Source organism: Poecile atricapillus, chromosome 11 (genome assembly GCF_030490865.1).
Source record: "Poecile atricapillus isolate bPoeAtr1 chromosome 11, bPoeAtr1.hap1, whole genome shotgun sequence".
Lineage (NCBI taxonomy): Eukaryota > Metazoa > Chordata > Aves > Passeriformes > Paridae > Poecile > Poecile atricapillus.
In genome coordinates, this window is record NC_081259.1 from 7,042,237 (window position 1) to 7,063,565 (window position 21,329).

Sequence of the window (21,329 nt, forward strand, 5' to 3'; positions counted from 1 at the left end):
GACCAGCTCTATCACTTGTTCCCTCCTTGTTACCTTTTGCTCCTGTTTGTCTGAGGGCTTTGCAGGAAAGTCCCCTGGCCAGTTAAGTGGTTCTTCATGGCATACCAAAAGAGACTTATCACTCAGTTTAGGTTCTGAGGAGTGATAGCTGATTGCTTCAATTACTAGGAAAACTGTGTGTGGAATTGATTGAAGGGGGAGAGTTAATATTTTATCCTATTTTCCTATGGCTATTTCCTATGGGAAGTGCAAGACCAATTCTGGAAAACATTAGGAGGAAGTGTTTGTTCCCCAGCTGAAGGGCTGAGTCACAATCCGTGAGTGCAGGAAGGAGGTGTCAGTTTGGATTCTATGACCACATAGCCCCGAGGCTCAGCATTTTGGGACAGCTGTTTTTGAACACAGAGTCTGTCCAGGATCTATTAGGGATCGCTACCAGCATCAGAAGATGCAGCAGGGCTTGGAGAGGAGCAGAAGGCAGAGTGAGTGAATGTGTGTGGCGAAGCGCAGTGAAGCAAGCCATCCTTGGATGGGCAAGAAGGAATATTCCCCCCAGTGCTACCCACTGGGAAATCAAAGAAATGAAGAAAATATCTCCTTGTCTTCTGTTCAGCTCTTAGTTCTGGTTTGTTGTACTTTCCATTCCTTTGTGATTACATCCATGTCTCAGTCAGGTATTGTTTTCTGCTTGAGTTGGGAACATTCCCTAAAGCTGTTCAGAGTGCACAATAGTCTTGTTCTCTTTCTTAGGCCAGTTTTAGACTGAATTTTGGCAGATTACACAAGTGTGGAATGTTTACTGTCCTGTCTTACATCATCATTTATCCTGTATCATTTATTTTTCCTTTAACAGAGTCTTAGCACTGTCAGTCTAATATGCATCAGCGATTGAAATGTATTACCATAATGCAGTGCATGGTGGGTAATCCCATGCAAATTGTTCTGTGGAAAGTCATACTAAATTATGTTCTTGGGGAAAAAAAAGGCATGAAAACAAAGGCTTTTTTCCTTTCCCCTTTTCTTAACTGTTTGTTCTGTGGATTTCTGAGCAGCTGCCAGAGGCACAGGTTGAAGCGAGTTGTTTGACATTCAGCACCACGTGCAGTGATGCTCCTCCCCACAGGACGCTGCTGAAAGGATGGAGTTGAAAACTGCTCTGGGTTTTCTATATATCTCTGTGATGTTTAGTTTTAAAACATTAATAGCTTGTCAAAGAAAAAATCTGAGTGAATGTTGGAATAGCACAGTAAAGAGGAATGCCTTGACGCTTTTTTTGTCTCCATTGTCTCCATCCCCTCATCTGTAGGAATATCAGTTTTTGTGAACTTAAAGGGCTTCAGATGCCTCTTGGAAGAGGCAGTTCTGATCATATATAGTGTTGTTTTTAGATCTTTGTCTTCTTTGTTCCTTATTACCAAGGTTATTTTCTTGAGAACTGGCTCCTCAGTTCCTCTGGAAGTCCATACACTTTCCAAACGGAAGCAGTAATCCTCCTTTTGGACACAACACTTGATTGTAGCAGAAATGATTGCAATGTCACAAACAGAGGATTATCACTTTCAGTAGAAATCATAAAAGGACTCCTAAGAAAAGGCAGCATGTTCTTATGCAAATTTTCTCAGGTAGTACATCTGCAAGATGAAAAGTCCTGAGAGCCTGTAATCTGGAGTCAGCGTCTCCTCTGCTGATAAGGTTTGTCTGCTCTGCTGTGAATGGCCAGTGGATTTTCAAGGACTCAGAAGCTTGTACTTTGCTTTTACAAGTCTTGTGTGCTTCTCACCTGATGCTCTCTCGAGGTGAAACATTTTTCATTTGCTTTCTCCATCTCTGAAAAAGTCAATGTGGACATGTCCATGGCAGAACAAGGGGCACTGTGTGCTTATGTGCAGGTCACATCAATTACCCCACTTGAGAGAGCTGCCTTTCCTCACCATAGCTCCGTGTCTCTGAACTTGTCTCCCTTTCTTCAGTCTGTTCTTCACAGTCTTCAAAGATTTTCTTTGTCTCTGTCTCTCCTAAAACGTAGAGTGTGCAGGAATTAAACTGACCCTGTGCTGGTAGTATTAGAGAAGGGAAAATACTGACAGGTGGTTTGCAAAAGTTTTCATCCAGCTACCAGTTCTGACCGATGTTCTCCTTGGCAAATACATCCAAATGTCTAAAATAATCTTCATGCTCCACATCAGCTCCTCGTGGATATGCACCACAAGTTCCTATCTCCTGTAATAAAGCAGAAGCTTTGTTTTGATACTCATTTTTGCTTTCCTTTTAGTAATAATTTCTTCCAGTGAAATGTAAGGTATAAATATCCAGCATCTGTGTCTTAGTGGCTCTCAGTTTCCTTTGTGCCACTGGACATGTGGGCTGTGATGAAATGAGCCTTTGGGCTCTGAAGGCCTGCAGACCCTTGTTAGTGGCTAATGGCAGTTGGTTCACCTGAAAGGACCTTCTTGATCTTTGATTTCTGACTGTGGATATCACATCCCTGGGCTCACTGCAGGACGTCCTTCCCAACCCAGCTGCTGAATGAAATGATTAGTGACTTGCCCTTGGACTGTCTGGTGAAATCTCCCTCTGACACAGCTTTCTTATGGATTCTGTAACTTTCTATGGTGTTACTGTATTACATGTTCATTTTGTGAACCTATATTAAATCAGAGCAGACATCAAAGAGGGTCCTGCAGTATTTTTGCCTGAATTACCCTCAGTGTTATCAGCCATTCTCCAGGTGACTAGTATAGACTATTCAAAAGAAAGAAAGAAAAAAAAGGGTCATATTTTCCCTGTTATTGTCCATTTCTCTGTTAAATGTGACAAGCAGCAAGAAGGGTCCTGTGTCAGAATGATTACACTGACACCTGTAAGAGAACAGCCAGCGAGCTCCTTGCTTGTACTTCCATCCTCCCTCTTCAAAGGGAGCAGGCACCAGGCTGGGGGAAGCCCTCTCCTCTGCTGTGTCTCTTTCCTCTGATCTGAGCGGGGCAGAGATGCTTTTTGTGCTTTCCCATGTGCCTTTGGCTTGGAAAATCAAATGCCTCCTTTGTTGTTTTAGAAGTGCTAATACAATAAATTGTAGAATCATAGTTGCTTCCTGTCACTGATGCTGAGGTTGTAGGGAGGGATAGGTGGGAAGGCTGGCTTTGATGGTGTTTGCTGAAGGTGACCAAAGAGAATTTGTGATATGGAAAAAAGAAATTAGCCTGGGGGAGCCATTTATAATTTAGGTAAAAAGTCTCAGGTAGCTCTTGACATGTATCAGAATAAGGGGATGGATATAGAAGGCAGGAAAGGTTACAGTAATGAAAACTGAAACGGGAGAGGAAGGTGCAGAGCTGTGGATTGGTCTGTGTCCCTACCTCTCACCTGTGAGGGTCTGTGTGAAGGCCTATTTAAAGTAAGTTTTTCAGGAGACACACAGAGGGCCTTAGGATAATCTCTTCTGGACATTTGCATGCAATTATTCCACCATGGAAGGTGCTGTGTGCCATCTGATGTGCCCAGAAAAGCCACCCCCAGGTGGAAGCTCTGCTCTGAGGCCATTGGCAGAAGGATATGAGGGATTTTCTGGAAAGCAGACAGACCTGGAAGAAAGAAATAAGCTTCTATGCTTCAAGGTGTGATTTGGAAAATAATAAGGGACTCCAAGGACTGGAATAATAAGAATTTGTGTAGGCTGAGATTTGGATGCATTCTGGAGCCACTGGTTCCCTGGCAGAGCTTGTAGGCAGCCAGGATGGGAACAGAGCAGGATGCTGTGGGACCATGCTGGCTGCTTTGTACACAAATCAGTGCTTGCACATTGTCTGCTCTGTTACTTGGTATTTGATTAAGGTTGTAACTCATAGAATTAGGTGAAGCCCAGGGTTTTTTTTTTTTCCTGTAGGAGTTGTAAGGAAATTAAGAAATTGAACTACTAAAAAGGAATCTTTAAAACTGGCCTGCAGACTCAGCAGTTGACTGTCTAAACCAAGTTCAATAAGGTAAATAATCATAAATATGATACTTTATGTTAAAAAACTTATTTGATGTCATGGGAGAACCACCAATAACACAGCCACAGGACCTGGACTAACACTGGCAGAAGGAAATGCAATGACTGAGAATATTCATAGAATTGATAGGGCATTGAATGTATGATTTTTATTTTTTTAAAATACAGGAGCTAGAGGAAAAATTATAAATTAGTATATAAAGTTTCATTCATGGCTTTCAAGGGTGAATCTAGGCCAATTTTCATGCAGAATGGTATCAGTGGGCATCCCTGATGAGCCATGGCTGGTGAAAGAAGAGGCTCCCACAAAAAGAAAAAAAAAATCAAGAAATTTTGGGAGTTATGAAATGAGAACTAAAAGGGTCTGTGTGTAGTCAAAACCAAGTTAAAAGCATGGGAAAAGTGGGTAGGAAAAGGCAAAACTGGGATGGAAAGAAATGTAAGTTGAATCCAGTTACCACTCTGTGAATGGGTGCTGGTCAGTATTTATAATTTGAATGACTGGAAGGCAAGGAGATAATAAGATAATAAGATCTGCTGCTAGCAGCTGATGCAAATTATACCGTGGGAAGAAGGGCTGAAAGATTGTGGGTACTAGAATGGAAGATGAAACATAGGCAGTGGCAGGGTGCAGCGTGTTTGAAGGAATAGTTTAAAGCATTCAGACACATGGCTGGGCTCTGAATTAGCTCTAACCATTCAGGAAAACATAAGTAGCTATTACAAAGACAGCTTGATAAAGATGTCTGTGCCATGTGCAGCAGCAGCAGCAATAAAGAAAAAAAGTGAGTAAGATGCCTGTGTGTGTGAAGAAACAGGGAGCCTTGGAAGATGTTGTAATATCCCTGTAGACGTGAGTGGTAACACCTCCTGTGGAGTACTGTGTGTGTTATGGGTCATTTCTTTGTAAGAGACAAAGCAGTGATGCACATGGGCTGGAGGGAACAGATGAAAGTGTTTAGTGGCCTGGAAGGCAGCTTCAATCCGGGGAAAGCATTGGGGATGCTGGAGCTGCTGAGTTCTAAAGGGAAGGAGTGAAGCTCAGCAGTGCAGGGAGCACAGCAGCGTGTGGCAGAAACAGCGAGCGCCGGCTGGGGGAGGCTCTGCAGTGCTGGGGATGCTTGGAGGCAGCACAGCAGGGAGCAGAACCCACCTGAGTTATCTGCCTGACATTGCTGCCAGGTCAAGACACAGTCTTGGTGGTTTGTAGGCTCCATGGTGATCTAGTGTGGCAGCAGAGGGATGGAGACAATGCGGGGTATCGTGCTGGAGCAGCTGGGCTGTTCTGAGTCGTGCTGTGTTGGCTTTCACTAAATCTGTTCTAGTGCCTCTGTCCCTGTGTTGCTGCAAAAGTGAAAGGTTCCATGATCCTGGTGTCTCGTTTTGGATGGGGAGTTGAAGCACACTAACCTTGCTCTGTCATTTTGGTCAATAAATGTTTCTTATCTGGTGGGAACAATAGAATGTACTTGTCAATTTAAATGCTTGAAAAATGCGGAAAAAATAACAAAGTGTTGTGTAATGTAATAAAAATGTGTGTCACCATTCCATGAAGTTAAGATGCAACAGCTGATTATTTGTTTAACACACAGTTAACCTGGGGATCCCCACTGTGGATGGCATTATGAAGATAAATACCTTACTGAGAGTTTTTAAAGTGGTTTTGACACTTTGAGAAGCATCTACGTTTACATTAGCCAAGATAAGTGTAATAAATCATTTTTGCCAACGCGTGTGATGATCACCAGCCGTGTTTAGAAAATTATTTTACACCCATAGTGAAATATGGCCAAACTGGGTAAATTCATAGCTGATGAAAAGGCTGGGGTGGGCCAAGAGTCTGCTTGCTTTTCTGTTCATCAGAATTATTTATGGAGGCAAACTTTTAAGTGGAAGAAGAGGGGAAGAAAAGTCATCCAGGGATTAGGCTGCCAATTTAGGATTTGAAAAATTTCAGCTTCTTGCTTTCCCAAACTGCTTTTAGAAGCTAATTCATTTGACACAGATTCTGAGACATACTTACAACCCCACCTCACACCTAATCTCCAGATACCTCATCCTATAACCTGTCTATGACTTGTTCCATGTTCCACAGAGTTCAAATAGCAGGAAAGGGAACATGTGTGAGAGGAGGTAATGATGAGACTAATGATGATCAGTTTTGAAGGCACCATCAGATACCAGTTAGCCTGTTGGAAATACTGGGAGCATGGGGAAGAAAGGTGCTTTCTTCAACAAAGCACTTGATAGTCTCCAATAACTGGTAATTGCTTTATTTCCTTGCACTGCCTCAGAATTCCTTGAACACTCGCTAGTTCTGTTTCTTGGCAGCTTAAGTATCCTGGAACAGTATTTTTTTTTTCTTTAGAATTTGGTGGGTTTTTTTAATTTTTGTTTTCTTTATTTTGTTGGATTTTTTTTGTTTGTTTTTGGTTTTGGGTTTTTTTTTTATTATTTAAAATAATGGTGTCACCATGGCATTGGTTAGGTCTGCTGTGAAAAGATTGCTCTCTGGACTGTCATGTCTTCACTGGATGGTACAGGCAGGCTTCTCCTCCCCAAAACTGTCTGCAGTCCTCAGATAGGAACTTGAGGCACTCCTGATCCTGTTGCTGGGAAACAGTGCAGATTCCACTAAGGTGTGCAGTTCTGGCCTGGCCTTCACTCAGCCTCTTCAGTGCTGTTTGAAAAGACATCGTGGGACAAGGAGAAATGCTGTTCAGTGTCTGCACAGAGGGATAAGCTTAGTCCAGGTTCATCCAGGGCCTAAAATAGGTCCCCAGCATGTCACAAGGAAATGAATGAGACAGAAAACCGATGTACTGCTCAATTTTATTGGAAAGCAAGAACTCTGTAAAGAATAGCATCTTTCTACATGGTTTGTCTGCATCAGTGGAAAATACCCTCATTTGTCATTCTCTTTTGGTTTCCAGCATGACCACCCATCACAATTATGGCCCAAATAAACACCAGACAAAATCCAAAAATCAAACTGAAAAAAAAACAAACAGAAAAACAAAACAAACAAACAATAACAAAAAACCACAAAACCAAACAACAAAAACACAGACAAAAAGACCCCAAACCAAAAAATGTTACTGTGCTATTGCCTGTCCAGATACTACCTCAGTGTGTGTGCAGTCTTCGAGGAGGTGGGAAATTAAATCCACCCTGTCTCCATCCTGCCATCCTGTGTAGTTAGCAAATTGTTGGCATAAAAGTATCAGTGTTGGGGTAGAGTGGCCAAGAAAACACAGAGTTTAGGTGCAACACTGATAAAATTTGGCTCTTCTGACACACGATGAACTTGACATACACTGTGTCATTCGTGGGAGATGATTAAGGAAAGGAGAAAAGATGCTAAGGAAGGAACAAAGAAGGAGAAGAAATTTAGGATGGAGAAAAGCATGGAGGAAACAGCTATGGAAATACAGCGAAGGAAAGGGGAAAGATGTGGAAATGGAAATGTCAGACAAATAGCTAGTCAATGGAAAGAAGGAAAAAGCCTTTCCCCACAATAGAACTGGAGAATTCATAACCTAAACAACTGGTTTTTCTAGAGAAATTGGCAGCAAGTTTTTGTTTGTTAAATCCCCAGTTCTTCAATGAGCAGTTTGTTCAGGACTCTTTCTCCAGCAGATTGGAAGGAGAAGGTATTTCATCCTCCCTTTCAGTCTGTTCCCTGAACAGTGTTGCCTATGACATACATATCTTTTAATAATGAAAGAGCCCATTTGAATGATTAAAACAATAATTACTTCTGTGCTGTTGAAGTTTGCTCAGCCAAAACACCAGCTGAGCTCAGCAGAAGTTTTGTGAGGAGATTCAAAGCAAGTCAGGCCTTTTCTCCTCACCATGTGGGCAGAGCACCAGATGTAATGAGGACAGATGTGCAGAGCAAGGCACACTTCCCCAAGGGTGCCAAGGTGGTCAAGGTTGCCATTAGCTTTCTTCTTGTTATAATTTCTCTGTATCAGCATCCACTGACCTCCAGAACCCTTCCTTCTTTCCCATCCTTTTATCTCTCCCATCCTTTTATCTCCTGGCTCTAACTCCAGTCCCTCTCATCTTTCTTTCTAGAAATTCCTGCTAGCCTGCTTTTCTTTTCCTTGCATCTTCAGCTTTTTCCATTTGCTTAATCCTCTTGAAATGTTTTGGCCCCAATTCCCATCCCCTCCACTTCATCTGTTTTGCATGCCATTCCTGCTGCTGAGGGATCTTTGGGAATGAGAAAACCTGGATTATTCCCTGCTGTCCCAGTTGTCCAAATAGCCAGTTCCCCAGCAGGTGTCTGTGTATTTTCATTCACAGGGGTTGAAAGTACAGTAACCTCCAGGGCCGGCTCAAGCTAAAATTAAGGCTGCAGACACCAAGCAGCAAATGTTTCATTCAGCTCCCTAAATTTGTCCTCTAGAGCTTCCAAATGGTTTTGATTAGTATTCTGAGGGAGAGCTCACTGATGGAATTAGTGAGAAACCAGACTGTCAATTTATTTATACCCGGCCTTAGGGCATAGCCATTGTGCATGTGTAGAGCTGTTGAGATGCAGGGAGTATTCTCTGTGTGTGTGTGTGTGTGTGTGTGTGTGTTGACTGGAAGTGGGTTTGCAGGGAAAAGCTGTAGCCCCAAGGACTGAACAGTGACCTAAAGCAGGACAAGCTTTAGGTCACTGATGTGGCCGTGCTCTGTGTCAAAAATCTCCTTTAGGAAAAAATTGATCCCTCTGAAATTTTCTGTCTACTTGTATTTATTAGTATTTCGCAGCTCTGATTTTACTGTAATTCTCATTACCCTTGTGGAGAAATCTCTAATTTAACTTCTGGAGTCTTTCCACCTCCTTCAACAATATCTGTGTTACAAAACTATCGCTGTCTTTGCCTCCTGGAGTATTTAAAGCACATGAGTAATGAATAATAAAGTTTTTCCATTACATTGTCATTTAGCCTGGGAAGTATTTTGAGGGCAAGCTGAGAGATATTGGAAACATTTAGTTGTGGATATTCATTTGATGCACCAGTGCCGAGCATGAATGAACTGTTTCTCCAATACAATTTGATTAATTTTGTTTAGGAAAATTTGTATTGACAGTGTTGAGGCCAAATGATAAGTCTTTTATTCCTGTTCCCCTGTTTTGTATTACAGTGGAAAATAAATATATCTCAAACTTGGACTGTTATTAGGCATCACCTCTTCCCATTCTGTCTGTATGAAAATGTGAAAAGGGTTTAAGAAAAGTTTTTCAGCTCCATTACTCTCTATAATAGCCAGGAAACAATTAACCTGTTACCCCTTAACATGATGTCTGCAGAAGATTATTTCATGACAGGGCCCAAAGGACCAATTTGCATTGTGCAGTGGAATGTGGTGCATGAAGCCAATGCTGGTCCAGACTCGTACTTTGATGTAATGGAGAGCAAAACCTGTGTGGAGCCTTGAGCTGATCATTAAAGTAGGTTTAGTTAGCATGTTTCTGAGGCTGGACTAATTAAGACTGATGAGCTTGTCTGAAGCTTTCTGGTGCAGGGGTGCTGCTTCCTCCTTCCTTTTGGTGTGGGACACTTTGCACCATGCCCCAGTGGTCACAGCGATGTGACCAGAGGAGGGGACAGAGCTGTAAAGCCTCGTGCCAGAGAAGATGGGCTCACTGAGAATGCAGGCTGGCAGGACACTGCAGGGGAGATGCTGGCAGGCAGAGCAGCTTCCTCCTGCACAGCTGTGACAAACAGACCATGTATTGTCACTTGGTAACACCCAGACAGCTTCCCTGCCATGGAGCTGTGCTTCCTACCAGCTTCTCAACCAAAGCTGAGTGCATCGCTTCTGCCTTTCTTCTTTCTTTGTTTCTTACAGGATATTTTCCTAGAGTTATAAGCACAATCTCAAAATTTTTGCAGCTGGCTGTGCCACATGGGAATGCCTGGAGGTCAGGCTTCCCTTTCAGTAATGCAGGTGGGACTGATTATTAAGCACTACACCAGGTCCTGGCATTGCTGGCAGATGCCATCAATTACATTAGCCCAACGTGTCAGCCCTGTCCCAGCTTCAGTTTAATAGCAGTCGTGTTCTGCACCTCCAGCTTCTCCCTCTGCTGAGAACTGAGGAGGGAGGAAGGAGAGAGAAAATTGCCTGAGTTAAAATAAATAAATGTCTGTGTTTGAAGTGAATAAAATATGCTAACAGGCAGTCCTCTGGCTGAGTTTCTTGCTGTTACTCCTGAGCTGTCTAATATCAAAGCAATACGGGTCCATTGTACAGCAGCTGAGTTCAGAGCATGAGCAGTTACTGTCTCAGCCTTCTGAGGTGTGTTGCAGTGTTAATATTATTATTATTTTTTGCTCATAATTTCTTAAGGCCTCTCCATATTCTGACTAAAGCTCTAGGGAGTCATAAAGCCACAGTCTGAGTTTCAGCTCAGGCACTGTTTGCATCTCCTTGATAGCTGTTTAGTATGTTGCCTTTATCTTAGAGGCAAGACCTTGAGATGCACCCCAGGGAAAGCCTTGAGATGTTCTTTGTATTTTTTGCCCCTGAGAAAATTACTGTCTTGCTGTGGAAATGACAACTTTTTTCTCTGAAATGTCACCACTTCTGCCTGCTGGTTGTAACTCTGCCACACTAAAATATCTTAAGTCTTTTAAAGTAAAATAATAAAACATTTAGGAATCTATTTAGAGATTCTCATATCTGAGTTTTTTTCATAGCTGAGTATTCTCATTGTTTTGTGTTAACAACCCTCAGTTCCTATAAACTTCTCCCTCCATTTTTGTTTTTCTTATAAATTATTGCTGCAACTTTGGTTGACAAAGCTTGTGTAGAAGTGAATAGGAGTAGAGTCGAAATGATGTAAGACATTTTCCCACTGTGATAAAAACACTTAAGAGACTGTTCAGAGGACAAAAGTCAATTTTCCTGCAGCCCTAGACCCTGCCTAGCACTGAGGCTGTTTCCTCAGATTGTGTGTGCTCTTCTGAGCAGGTCCTTGCCTGTCCAGATGCTCAGAACATGACTGAGTTCTGGATTATGTTAATCATAACTCTGGATTCTTGCTTTGCTCATAGGGCCTCAAAAAACAAACTAAATTACAATATCTTGTCCATAGGAAAATGCACTTGTGATCAGAGAGGGAGTTTTTTATGCCAGATGATATTTGCATATGCTGGACCTGCTAGGGAGGAAGTTTTGGTGCTGCTGTGCAATAGTTTCTGTCTCCTTACAAAAATGTACCAAACAACTCCTCAGGAGAGCTGCAGACATTTCTGTGTGAAATCTCTTCTTCCTTCCATCCACCTGTGTGGTTTTGGCTCAGAAATAATCTTCCAGCTATACAGAGGTGCTCAGACCCAAGGATCCCAAAGCATTTTACAAATATACCTTTATATAGGAAAAGAGCAGAGCTCTGTCCCCTGTCATGGATTACTGAACACATTATATTTTATAATATAAATTATAATGTGTTCGGTACCCATGAGCTGCTCACTAACAAATGTCTAGTGGGGAGAGATGTGCAGGCTGTGCTGATGTGGAGCTCACACCATGCTTAAGGCCAGGGCTTATTCTGGACTCCTGAGAGTTGCTAAGGAAACAGCCTGGGAATGGAGCTGGAAATCTCACAGAAGCTTGGCTGCAGAGATGTTTTTTGATGCAAAACCACACAGGACTGTTATTGGCAGAGGCAGAGCTGGTCCAGCCCCGATGGGTGATGGGGTCTCTAAGTGCCAAAGATAAGGGAGTCTGCAGTTTTAGTTTCTTTTTGCTACATCTGAGCTTTGTTTGTCTCCTGCCCTCCTCTCACCAGATGCATGAAATGCCATCAATTACACTGACTTACTCTGATGCAGGCCCTTGGTGTAAAACCAAACACAGACTATTCACAATCAGCAAGGATCCACAGCTTGGAGAACTCCTCTCTTAAAAGATGGAGTTGATAATCCAAAACCTGTTTGTGCCACCAGCTTTTAACAGACTGAGAAATTCCTTAGAGGTGTTTGTTATTTTGCAATTACTTTGCAATTGATTTTCTTAAAAAACAATTCATAACTTGTTAAAGATCTCTTCCTCTCTTTTCTCCCCTTGTCCAGTTCCGTTTTCTATCTTTGCCACTACCTAATGTTTTTAATCACAGGACTTTATTTTTTTCCATTACTTAGGTAGACAGCTCCTCTACAGAGAAAAAGAAAAAAAACTGGATGATTTGTAAAAGTGGATTTACAGTCAGATTCTCCTGGGGTCCGAGTCTAATTCTTACAATGACTTCTGAAAATTTATTTGAGACATTTAAACAATTTGCCTCTGTTTGCCCTGCTGTAAAACAGAGGCTATTTTAGGATAGCTTCTGTAGACCATGTGCTGTTAGTTAATTTACAGATGATTCTTTGGGGAAACTTCCACATGTTGGAATCATGAAACCTTGTGCCTCTCTCCATCAGGGCCTGCAGCTGGGGACACAGGAGCTGGAGGAGATGGGAAGCAAGTTTTGCCTTGGTTTGCTGATTCTGCACCTCAAATCCCTGCCCTGCAGCAGGGAGCTGATGGCTCAGGCAGCGCTCCTGCTGGATCTGGAGGAGGAGATCACAGACCGGGCACAAAGGTCAGTGACTGTTGTGTCCAGAGGGCTCTGCTGTGGGAATTGAGTTGGTGGGTGTATGTTTTGGGTTTAAAACTGCAGAAATGTACTCTCCCTATGGCTGAGATTTGCATCTTGAAAGCTGCAGTGTATGGAGAGTAATTGGAATTTTGATGTAATTTTCTCCCAAAGAAACTACTGAAATGGTGGGTCCATGCCCTGCAGCCACCCATACGGAGAAAAAATGTGAAAGAGAAGTACCTCTTCTTTATTTTCTAGTGATTTTCCATTTTCCTATCAAAACTGCTTACTGGAACATGGGGATGGTACTGCCCCAGAAAAACTCATCAGCAGGAAACACTTTCCTGTGCACTGTGACATGGGATTCTGTCCTCCATAGAGAGGATCTCTTATAAGAAAGGCATCATCTCAGTGCTGCACAGTAGGGAACAAATATTGCAGATTATAAAATGACACTGATAGCATGATTAGGAAATTGTGGGCCTCATACTGCAGGTATGTTCCTATAAATTCTTTCCTCACTGCATGGAATCCTTTAGAGCATAGATTTATGACTTTCTGATGGACAGAAATAAGTTTTGGTCCCACTGCTTATTTAGGACATGCTTTTTCCAAATTGCAAAATTAATTTATTTGCTTCCTATGTTCAGTGGGGGGTATTTAAGAGAGTTTTCCCCATTATAAATACAAGAGGAATTTGACCTGGAAAAGTGTCTGAGTAGGAGATTATTCAGCTTGAATTTGTGATGAAGCAGAAATACATAATTTCTCTAGGCCATCCTCTCTTGTTAGTGCTATGTGCATCACATATGTTTGCAAGAATGTTTTTCCAAGACAAATGGAGAAAGAAGATTTAGTGAAGTGATATGATTTGAAGCTCCCCGATGGCTTTGCCATCAAAGAGCTCTCTCAGCTTCATCAATGAACATCAAGTTTTTTAGTTGCAGAAATACCCCTGTAATTTATAGCAGACTTCTAGTCTCTCCCCTGCAGGAACATTTACCCAACATTAGCACCACCTGTTCCTCATGCCAAAACCCATTCTTGCAAGCTTGTTCACAGTTTTAAATGTTTATGAGGAACGTTTTAAAAAGAGGGATAAAATGTGGAGACATTCCTTTGGATTATCTGTGCTCACTTCTAGTGTGAACATATAAATGAAACAACTAAGGTGGATGCTAAACACCATCCATGTTGTGGACAGCCATCCAAAAAATCATTGCTGTGTCATTAGAGAGAGCTGCTGGAGCCTGGCTAGGTGGATGGTTTGGGGATATAAATCAAACTCTCACTTTTGAACTGGAGCTAGAAGGGCCTTTGCATGAAAATATTGTATGGGAAGAAAAACATCAAACCTGACTTCCCTCAGACACTGACAAAAAGCCATCTGGTCACAGTAACTCAGTGAGCATTTTCTCTGATCTCTGTAGACTTCTGTTACTTTTTCCTTTCCCTGACTTCATATTAATGGGAATTCATGCTATTTATCCAATACTGTGTGGTAGTTGATCAGTACAGAAGGAAGATCTCTAGTGACAAATATTTTTAAAGAAGTTAAAAAAAATAAAAGTTCTCTTACTTTGTAAAACTCCCATGTGTTCTCAGTGGCTGAAAGCAAAAACTTCTACCTCTTCAGGCTTGCCTCCATGGCATCCAGGAATGAATGTCATTGTTAAAAGGCAATTGATAGGTTGCTGCTAATTTTCACTTCACTGGGTGTAATTGCAGGTTTGTGAAATTTTACTGGCTTGGATGTAATTTGTTACCATTTGCAGACCAGGTAAGCAGCTGAACTGATAAACCCACCCAGAGGTGTCACACTGCAGGAGCTGCTTGCAAAGGGCTGGGTGAAGGGAGAGGCAGGGACCAAAGTGTTCGCTAGCATATTCTCTTTGAGAAAAAATAATTCATGGAAAATGCTTGTGCAGCATATTGATTCTGATTCAGAAAGTTAATACTTTCCTCCCATGTTTCTCTGAGCTTAGCCAAGAGAATTCCATGGTTTGGTTTTAGTAGGAATATTGGAACCAATGGAAGAAAGCAGAATGCAGAGGGCTCACTGATACAGACAGGAGGGCAACTATTTCTACATCACTCTTTCTCCTCACAGGTTTTGAAAAAAAAATATATAAAAAAAAATTATTCTTTATCAAAACATTTCTCTGGAGGAAGCTGAGGGGTGACAGTCTAATATTAATCTGTACATATTAAGTCTAATCTAGTTCTGCGAGGTAGCACCAAAACCTTGCGGCTTCACTGCTGGTATATCATGACATCAGTGGAAATTATACTCCACTGCTTCCTAGGATAGACCCACCTTTGTGGGTTTGAGTGAAATGTTTGTAGTTTAAAATTAGCTGTGTTTTCCTATGTGGTTACCAGAAATGCACAGTATCCTTACATGCTTTCTATACTTTACCTCAGAAAGCATGAGTAGGTGTGAATAAAAATAACCACATTTTTGTGTACCTTTGCCAAAGCAAAATCAGATTTGGGGATCATTCAGGTGTAACACAGAAAAAGTTCTGGGTTGTCAATTGGTGATTTTTTATTTTTTTTTTCTTAAAAGCTTTAAATAGTGAACAGCAATGTCTTTTTAACAGCTTACAAGCTATCCCTGTTCCAGAAGTCTGCAGTGTCCTGGTCCCAGGAAATGATATGCATGACAGATATTTAAGTGGGAGGCAATAGCTTTTACTGTAGCTAATGTTTTCACAGTAAAATGTGTCCCAAAAGACTGTCTTGCTGATGTGTCTAGAAAAAGATCCAAATATGAGTGAAACTTTCTATATAGCAGTATTCACCAATATTAAAAGAAAAGATTAGTATTGTTCAGCCTGGATGAAAAGGCAAGCTTTTCTTAGTTGTTACGGTTTTGTTTTGTGGAAATCAAGCTGAAATTAAGCTGTGAGCAGTCTGAAGTATTGCACAGTGCTGATGATAAATACATCTATCTCAATCTAATGTGTTTTCTGTGTATGGGTTTCTGAGTGCCCATCTCTGTAATACTCTGGGTGACAGGTCAAGCTGTGGAACAAGAAGTTAATCCAGCACTGGATAAAGCTGACTCCCAGATGAAATGTCTCATTGCAAAGGTACAGAGATCAAAAGCTGTGGAACCAGAGATCTCTTCTGTTGTGAAATCCCTGCAGTTCATGTCCTGCATTTGTCTCTCTTTGCCCTGGTGTCTGGTGTGCGTGGCATTGACTTGGCATCTCAGCATCTCCCCGCGACAGCAAACATTTTCACCTGTCAAGGTTCATAATTGTTTGTGTCCTTTAATTTTCCTCTTCAGGCTCTCTGTGCTCTGGGTGTGCTGCAGCCTTATTCTCTCACCACTGCTGTGAGAGGGATAAAGGAACAGGCTGGACCCTGCTTCCCTGGAATAAACTATTTGCTGTGCACTTTACAGAGCTCTGTCAGAGCCAGTGGTCAGTAAATTGGAGCAGTAATAGCTGTCAGGGAAGTGCCTGCTCTGATGGAGCCATCCTGGGAGACTGGGGGATTTCTCACACCAGCTCAAATCCATTGTGCTCAGTGTGCTGTCTCTAATGAGCCCAAGAAAGGTGAAAGAAGCCTTTAGCAGACCTAAATAAACACGGTTTGGTGCACAGACAGGAATTTCTTCCTGTCCCCACTTCACTGTCTATCTTTCTCCTTAACTGTCTACTGCAAAAGGAATCATTCACAGGCATGAGTGGGGCAACACTTGGAGTAAGTTCACAGCAGAGGCAGTGCTACCTCTGAGAATAAACAAGAGAACTTCCACCAGCGGGGCTGTGTGGCTAATGGGACAGTAGAGTATTTCCCCTAAACACATGATGTCCCAGGATGCCATGAAGATGGCCTAACATCTCTGTGTCTCTGTTTTCAACATGTGGCAGCTATCTCAGGAACTTGCCAAAAATGGAGAAAGTACAAGGTGCAGCACAGAAGATGCATTAGAGCTACAATGTGTGATGGTGAGGAAGAAAGGTTAAATTGCTCCAGGCAGTAGTTGTTCTTTTAATTATCAACCTGTGCTTCTGGGACACATCATATTGACTCAATTCAGGCACTATCACCCTCCTGTTACACAAGACCTCTGTAGGGACTTAGTTGTTGTGCCTTTTCTTTTCACTAATGATATTTGGGTTGTTTTCTGTATTGAATAAATCGCCTTTTTTTCCACCAGCATTGAATGGGTTTGATCTTAGGGACCACTCTGCCAAGATCAAAGGCCATGTATGTGGAGAATTTTCTGGGCTTTGCAACCACTTTCAGCAAACAAAGCCATGTGTCAGGTGCTCATACAAGCAATTTATTTTGCTCTTTCTCAAACTTGGCCTCATAAGACATTTTGTATTGCCATGCCCTAGAAAGAATTACTGATGTTTCCAGCATCCCACCGTGCCTTACAGTCAATTCTGGCATTCAGAAGCTTTCTGTGGGGAAAGCAAAATGTGGCTTGTACTTCAGACATCGTGTTTTTTTGATAATAGTTTTCATGCCTCATTTCCTGTAAAAGTAATTAGGTTTTAAGTCACTGCTGTCCAGGTAGCTTCACATTTGTCATGACCACAATGAGAATGGGAAGTGACTGTTGACATAAAGCAGGTTTGAGAGAGACAAGGAGCAATCCTGTCCCTCTCCAGCATCCTCCCCTTCTTTCTTGTGGTTTAAACTGATGGCACATTTCTTAATTTTCTTTTTTTCCCCAGGCCTCCAAGTTGTGCTAGGAAATGTTTTACATACACTGCAGCAATTGCAGGCATTTGTTGTGAGACATCTCCGGTGTTGAGGCAGACTTTTGTGCAGTCATTTTCTGCTGACTCAGACGTTATTTATCTCCGGTGTTTCTTCATCATTTCTTACCTTTCTTGAGCAGAGCCAAATCTCTTTCCACCCCAGATGGTAAATATGCCTAGCTGTGCTATTAATCAAAAACAGAAGGCTTAATCATTGCTCTGTTTCTTTGTCCAGATGTAATCTCTTCATCTTCCATCCAGGGAGCAGAGTTGGATGGGTCAGTGTATGGATGGCAAAACCAGGAATTGACAAGAGGGATTTGCAGATCATTTGGAAATGTGTGTGCTGTTCTTCTACACCACATTGATGCACCATCATGATCCTGGATAGTATTGAACTGTTGAATCTCCCATCTTTTCACTATAATGCACCTTCCCCTGATTATAGCTATGCAAGCAATTTCACTCGTCTTTTAAACTGTGTGGCCAAAAGGTGATTCAGATCAAATGAAAGTGATTTTGTGAAAATGAAGCAAACAAAAAAAGGGAAAGTTCAAGCAACAAAAAATGCAGCTGAAGCAAAGCATGCTCACTTCACTTGGGGCATCCTTAGTGCATCTCTGAATAGCAGAAATGTGTTTGTACACCCACATGCAGGGATGGAAAATGGTTCCCCTGCCCCGTGGGATGTATTCCTACAGGTGAGTGTGGGTGCCAGTGTTACCTTGTTTTGGTTGTACATACTGAAACAAATCACAGCTCAGGGGTTTTGGTGCAAGACAGACCCTGCACCATCCCCTCCCAGCTCGGGTGTAGCAGCAGTCACAGTTCCCATCCCGAGGCAGCCTGGACAGCTGCACTCTGGGGAGCCCCCTGACACAGGGCTCAAGGTGAAAATGCTCTTTCATCACTTAGAGAATCTAACCACAGCAGGAATTACTTGACCAGACTTAATTCAGGTTTTTATTTGACTGGAGTTCCATTTTCCTGTGAGTAAAGATTTGGTGCATTTTTAACCTTGATCATCTGTAGACATTAAATACCTTGTGGCAGCTTTCAGAAGAGGAGGGTGTTTATTGATTCTATTTTTCGCTTAGTCACAAATTTTATTGCTGGTAAAGGAATTTGAAAATTCTACTGTTATATGAGCATTTCTGGGTGAGGTATTTTTGTATTTGGATGCTGGAGAGAAAAGTGCTGTGGGAATGCATTTACCTAAGTAAGCCAAACTACTTTGTCACTTTGGTGCAGAACACGGGGCAAAAGGGGTTTCTATAATGCATTTCATAAAACACTTGTGAGAGCACAGTCTAACATTAATTCAGTATGACAGGTGTGAGAGTGGCTGAAGCTGGGCTTTGGCTTCAGAGCAGTCTTATGTTGCTGTAACCATTTAGGATCAGTTCAGGAGATGCTTTAACTCCTGACTGTTTTATAACACTCTCCAGCAATGTTTCACACTGGTGTTCCAAAAGTGGTACCTCCTTGTACCCCCAGGGTCTGACCTAAAGAATTGCTGCCTCTGCTTTGAGAGGAAAAATCTCAGATTTCAAGTTTGGATCTATTACAGATTTTAGATTTTATTGTTTTTATATGTGTCGATAATCTTGTTTTCAAAATAAAAATGTGAATCTTCTTTTGTCAACCCCTTCACTCTTCTTATCCTTCTCTCTTCTGTGCTTCTCCTTTGTTATTGAGAGAATAGAAGCCCAGAGAATTCTTTGGAGGCTCAGCCAAGCAATGCATCCTATAATGAATATATTTGGTATTCAGAAGGCTTTCATGTAGCTGTTCACAGGTGAGCCGCTGGAATTCAGCAACTTTTCATTAACACTTTCTAGAGCTGTCCCTATTTTCCTCCTATTGATTTTTATTATTATTATTATTCTGAAATGCCTTGCAAGCTGCTCAGCTTCTGTTGACTGTTATCAAATGCCAACTCCAGTTATGCCAGGCTGGGTATAAGTATTCATGCTCATTTCAGAGGTAATTAATTTATCCTTTTTTAGCTAATAATAGCAATTTAAATAGATGCAGAAAGGAAGGAGAGGAAAAGAGCAAATGGGAAGAGAAAGAGATCATAGAAAGAACTTCAAACGTGCACAGAAGCACTGCTTGCTATTGTATCTGTCTGAGGTTATTCAAATTACCATACTCACACAGATCTGACTGGACTACAGATAATGAACTTGTATATACCCAGCAGAACAAATGGGCTCTGCAGTGCCCTTTCTGTGAGGCATATTGCTATGGTGCTGTCTGGCATTAGACATTTTGGTATTGATTAGGAGCATCTGTATTTCTGTGCTGCAGTCTTTCTCCCTGAAGATGTAACTTGAAATATGAAAGCCACTGGGGCCCTTCACATGCTGAGATAGAAAAATAAACCCGAGGGCTATCAGGGGCTCAGAAGTTCCCATTTATGGAGTGTTCCCCAAAGCAATGCGTTGGGAGGGGTGCACTCTTTTCTCTGAGGTGGCCCCAGGACACTGCTGACACCAGAACAGAATAGATGTTTTGTTGTTTTGGTTTTTTTTCTAAGAGGATGCAAAGGGTAATGGGAGAATCAGTCTGTTTAGACTATTGATCATTCTGAATGCAGGCAGAGGTGGGATTTCAGGTTGAACGTGTCACAGGTCTAGTGCTGAAGAACAGGTTCAGAGCAGTATGTATAGCCTTTATATGGAATATATCTATACTGCAGCAGCAGCTCAACACCAGTTGCATTAGATTTAGTGCTCTGGCACAAGATCAGGGGGAGAAAACTTTGTCAGTGCAACTCTGCTGGTGATCCCTGTCCTTTGTTTTCATCTGTTTGACATTACTCAGAGGGTGTGGATGCACAAGGCATAACTGTAGTGGGAGTCCTGGTGTCTTCGTGTGGGGGTGAACCATAGATAAACACTGTGGTGTTTAAATGAAAATTTAAATTAAGGTTTAAATTAAATTTAAATTAAGGTTGTTTCAAGGACCTTGGTTATTTAGTGTTTCCTTGTGGAACTTTTCCAAATGGTGTTCCCAGAGTCCCAAAATAACTTGAGACTTGTGAAAACCAGAGAACAGTCAGATTTTTCACACCAGTACACGCTACAGTAGTTTCTTTCAGGCAGGCAAAGCAATGGAAGGAGTGAGTAGGATGGTAGTAGAAATGCACTTCCAACCCTTTAGAAGTAAGCACGTTTTTTGGGAACTTGTGTATTTTTCCCCTTTTCATTGAAATTGTCATTTCAGCTGACCTCTACCTAATCTGTCCACAGCTCCTACCAGAGCTTTTTGAGGAACACAGTCATGTAGGTGAAAATTAGACTGGCTGAGGATCAAAATAGACTTTTCTATCCCTTGTGTTGGAGAGTTAATCATGTGGCATAGAACACAGGAACAAGAGACTTAGATCTGGATTATCTGGATCAAAGGCTTCACCATGTGGTGTTCTCACCCCTTGAATCCAGCACAGTGGCTCAGATGTCCAAGTATCACAGAACTTAGAGGCAAACCAGAATGAATGCCAATGGTCTGTGAGCCTCTGTAGAGCAGAATGTCTCCCCATCCACCAGCAGCATCAGAGGCTCCAGTCCTGCAGAGCAGGATGTGGTGCTGACAGCAGCAGTGCATATATTGCCACTGTCTGAAGTAGGTTTTCCTGTCATGGGTGAAATACAGGGCTAGAAGGAGCCAAATCCCCTGTAAAACCACCAGTGGGATCCAGTTCTTCACCAGAAGTTTGTACCTGTATAAATTATTCAGACAATAAGAGCTACGGAGTCCCAAATGGATTTAACAGTGCTCACAGTCTCACTGTGTCCCCATTGCTGCCTCCTTTCTCTGCAAAGAGAAAACAGGAGCAGAGATTTCTGCTTTCGAGGTAAATGCCGTGTTGCAAGTCCTTTTGGTCTGGTGCCCAGCCTGCAAATGAGAGTCTGACCAGGTCTCCTGTACTGTGGTGACAGTGTACAGCTGCTGTCTAGGAGCATATCAAAAACTTAGCAAGACAAATGTGACTAAACGATTAAAGGGATAGAGAAGGCAG

At 42.0% G+C, this 21,329-nt stretch overlaps 1 protein-coding gene across 1 annotated transcript in view; it reads left to right on the forward strand.

Annotated features, from left to right (window-relative positions):
• The window catches only part of AGBL1 (AGBL carboxypeptidase 1), a 267,540-nt gene that overhangs the window by 169,796 nt on the left and 76,415 nt on the right, over positions 1-21,329 (forward strand). Inside the window, exon 22 of the mRNA XM_058847276.1 lies at positions 12,418-12,578. Within this exon, the coding sequence (XP_058703259.1) occupies positions 12,418-12,578 (161 nt within the window). The remainder of the gene's footprint in view (positions 1-12,417; positions 12,579-21,329) is intronic.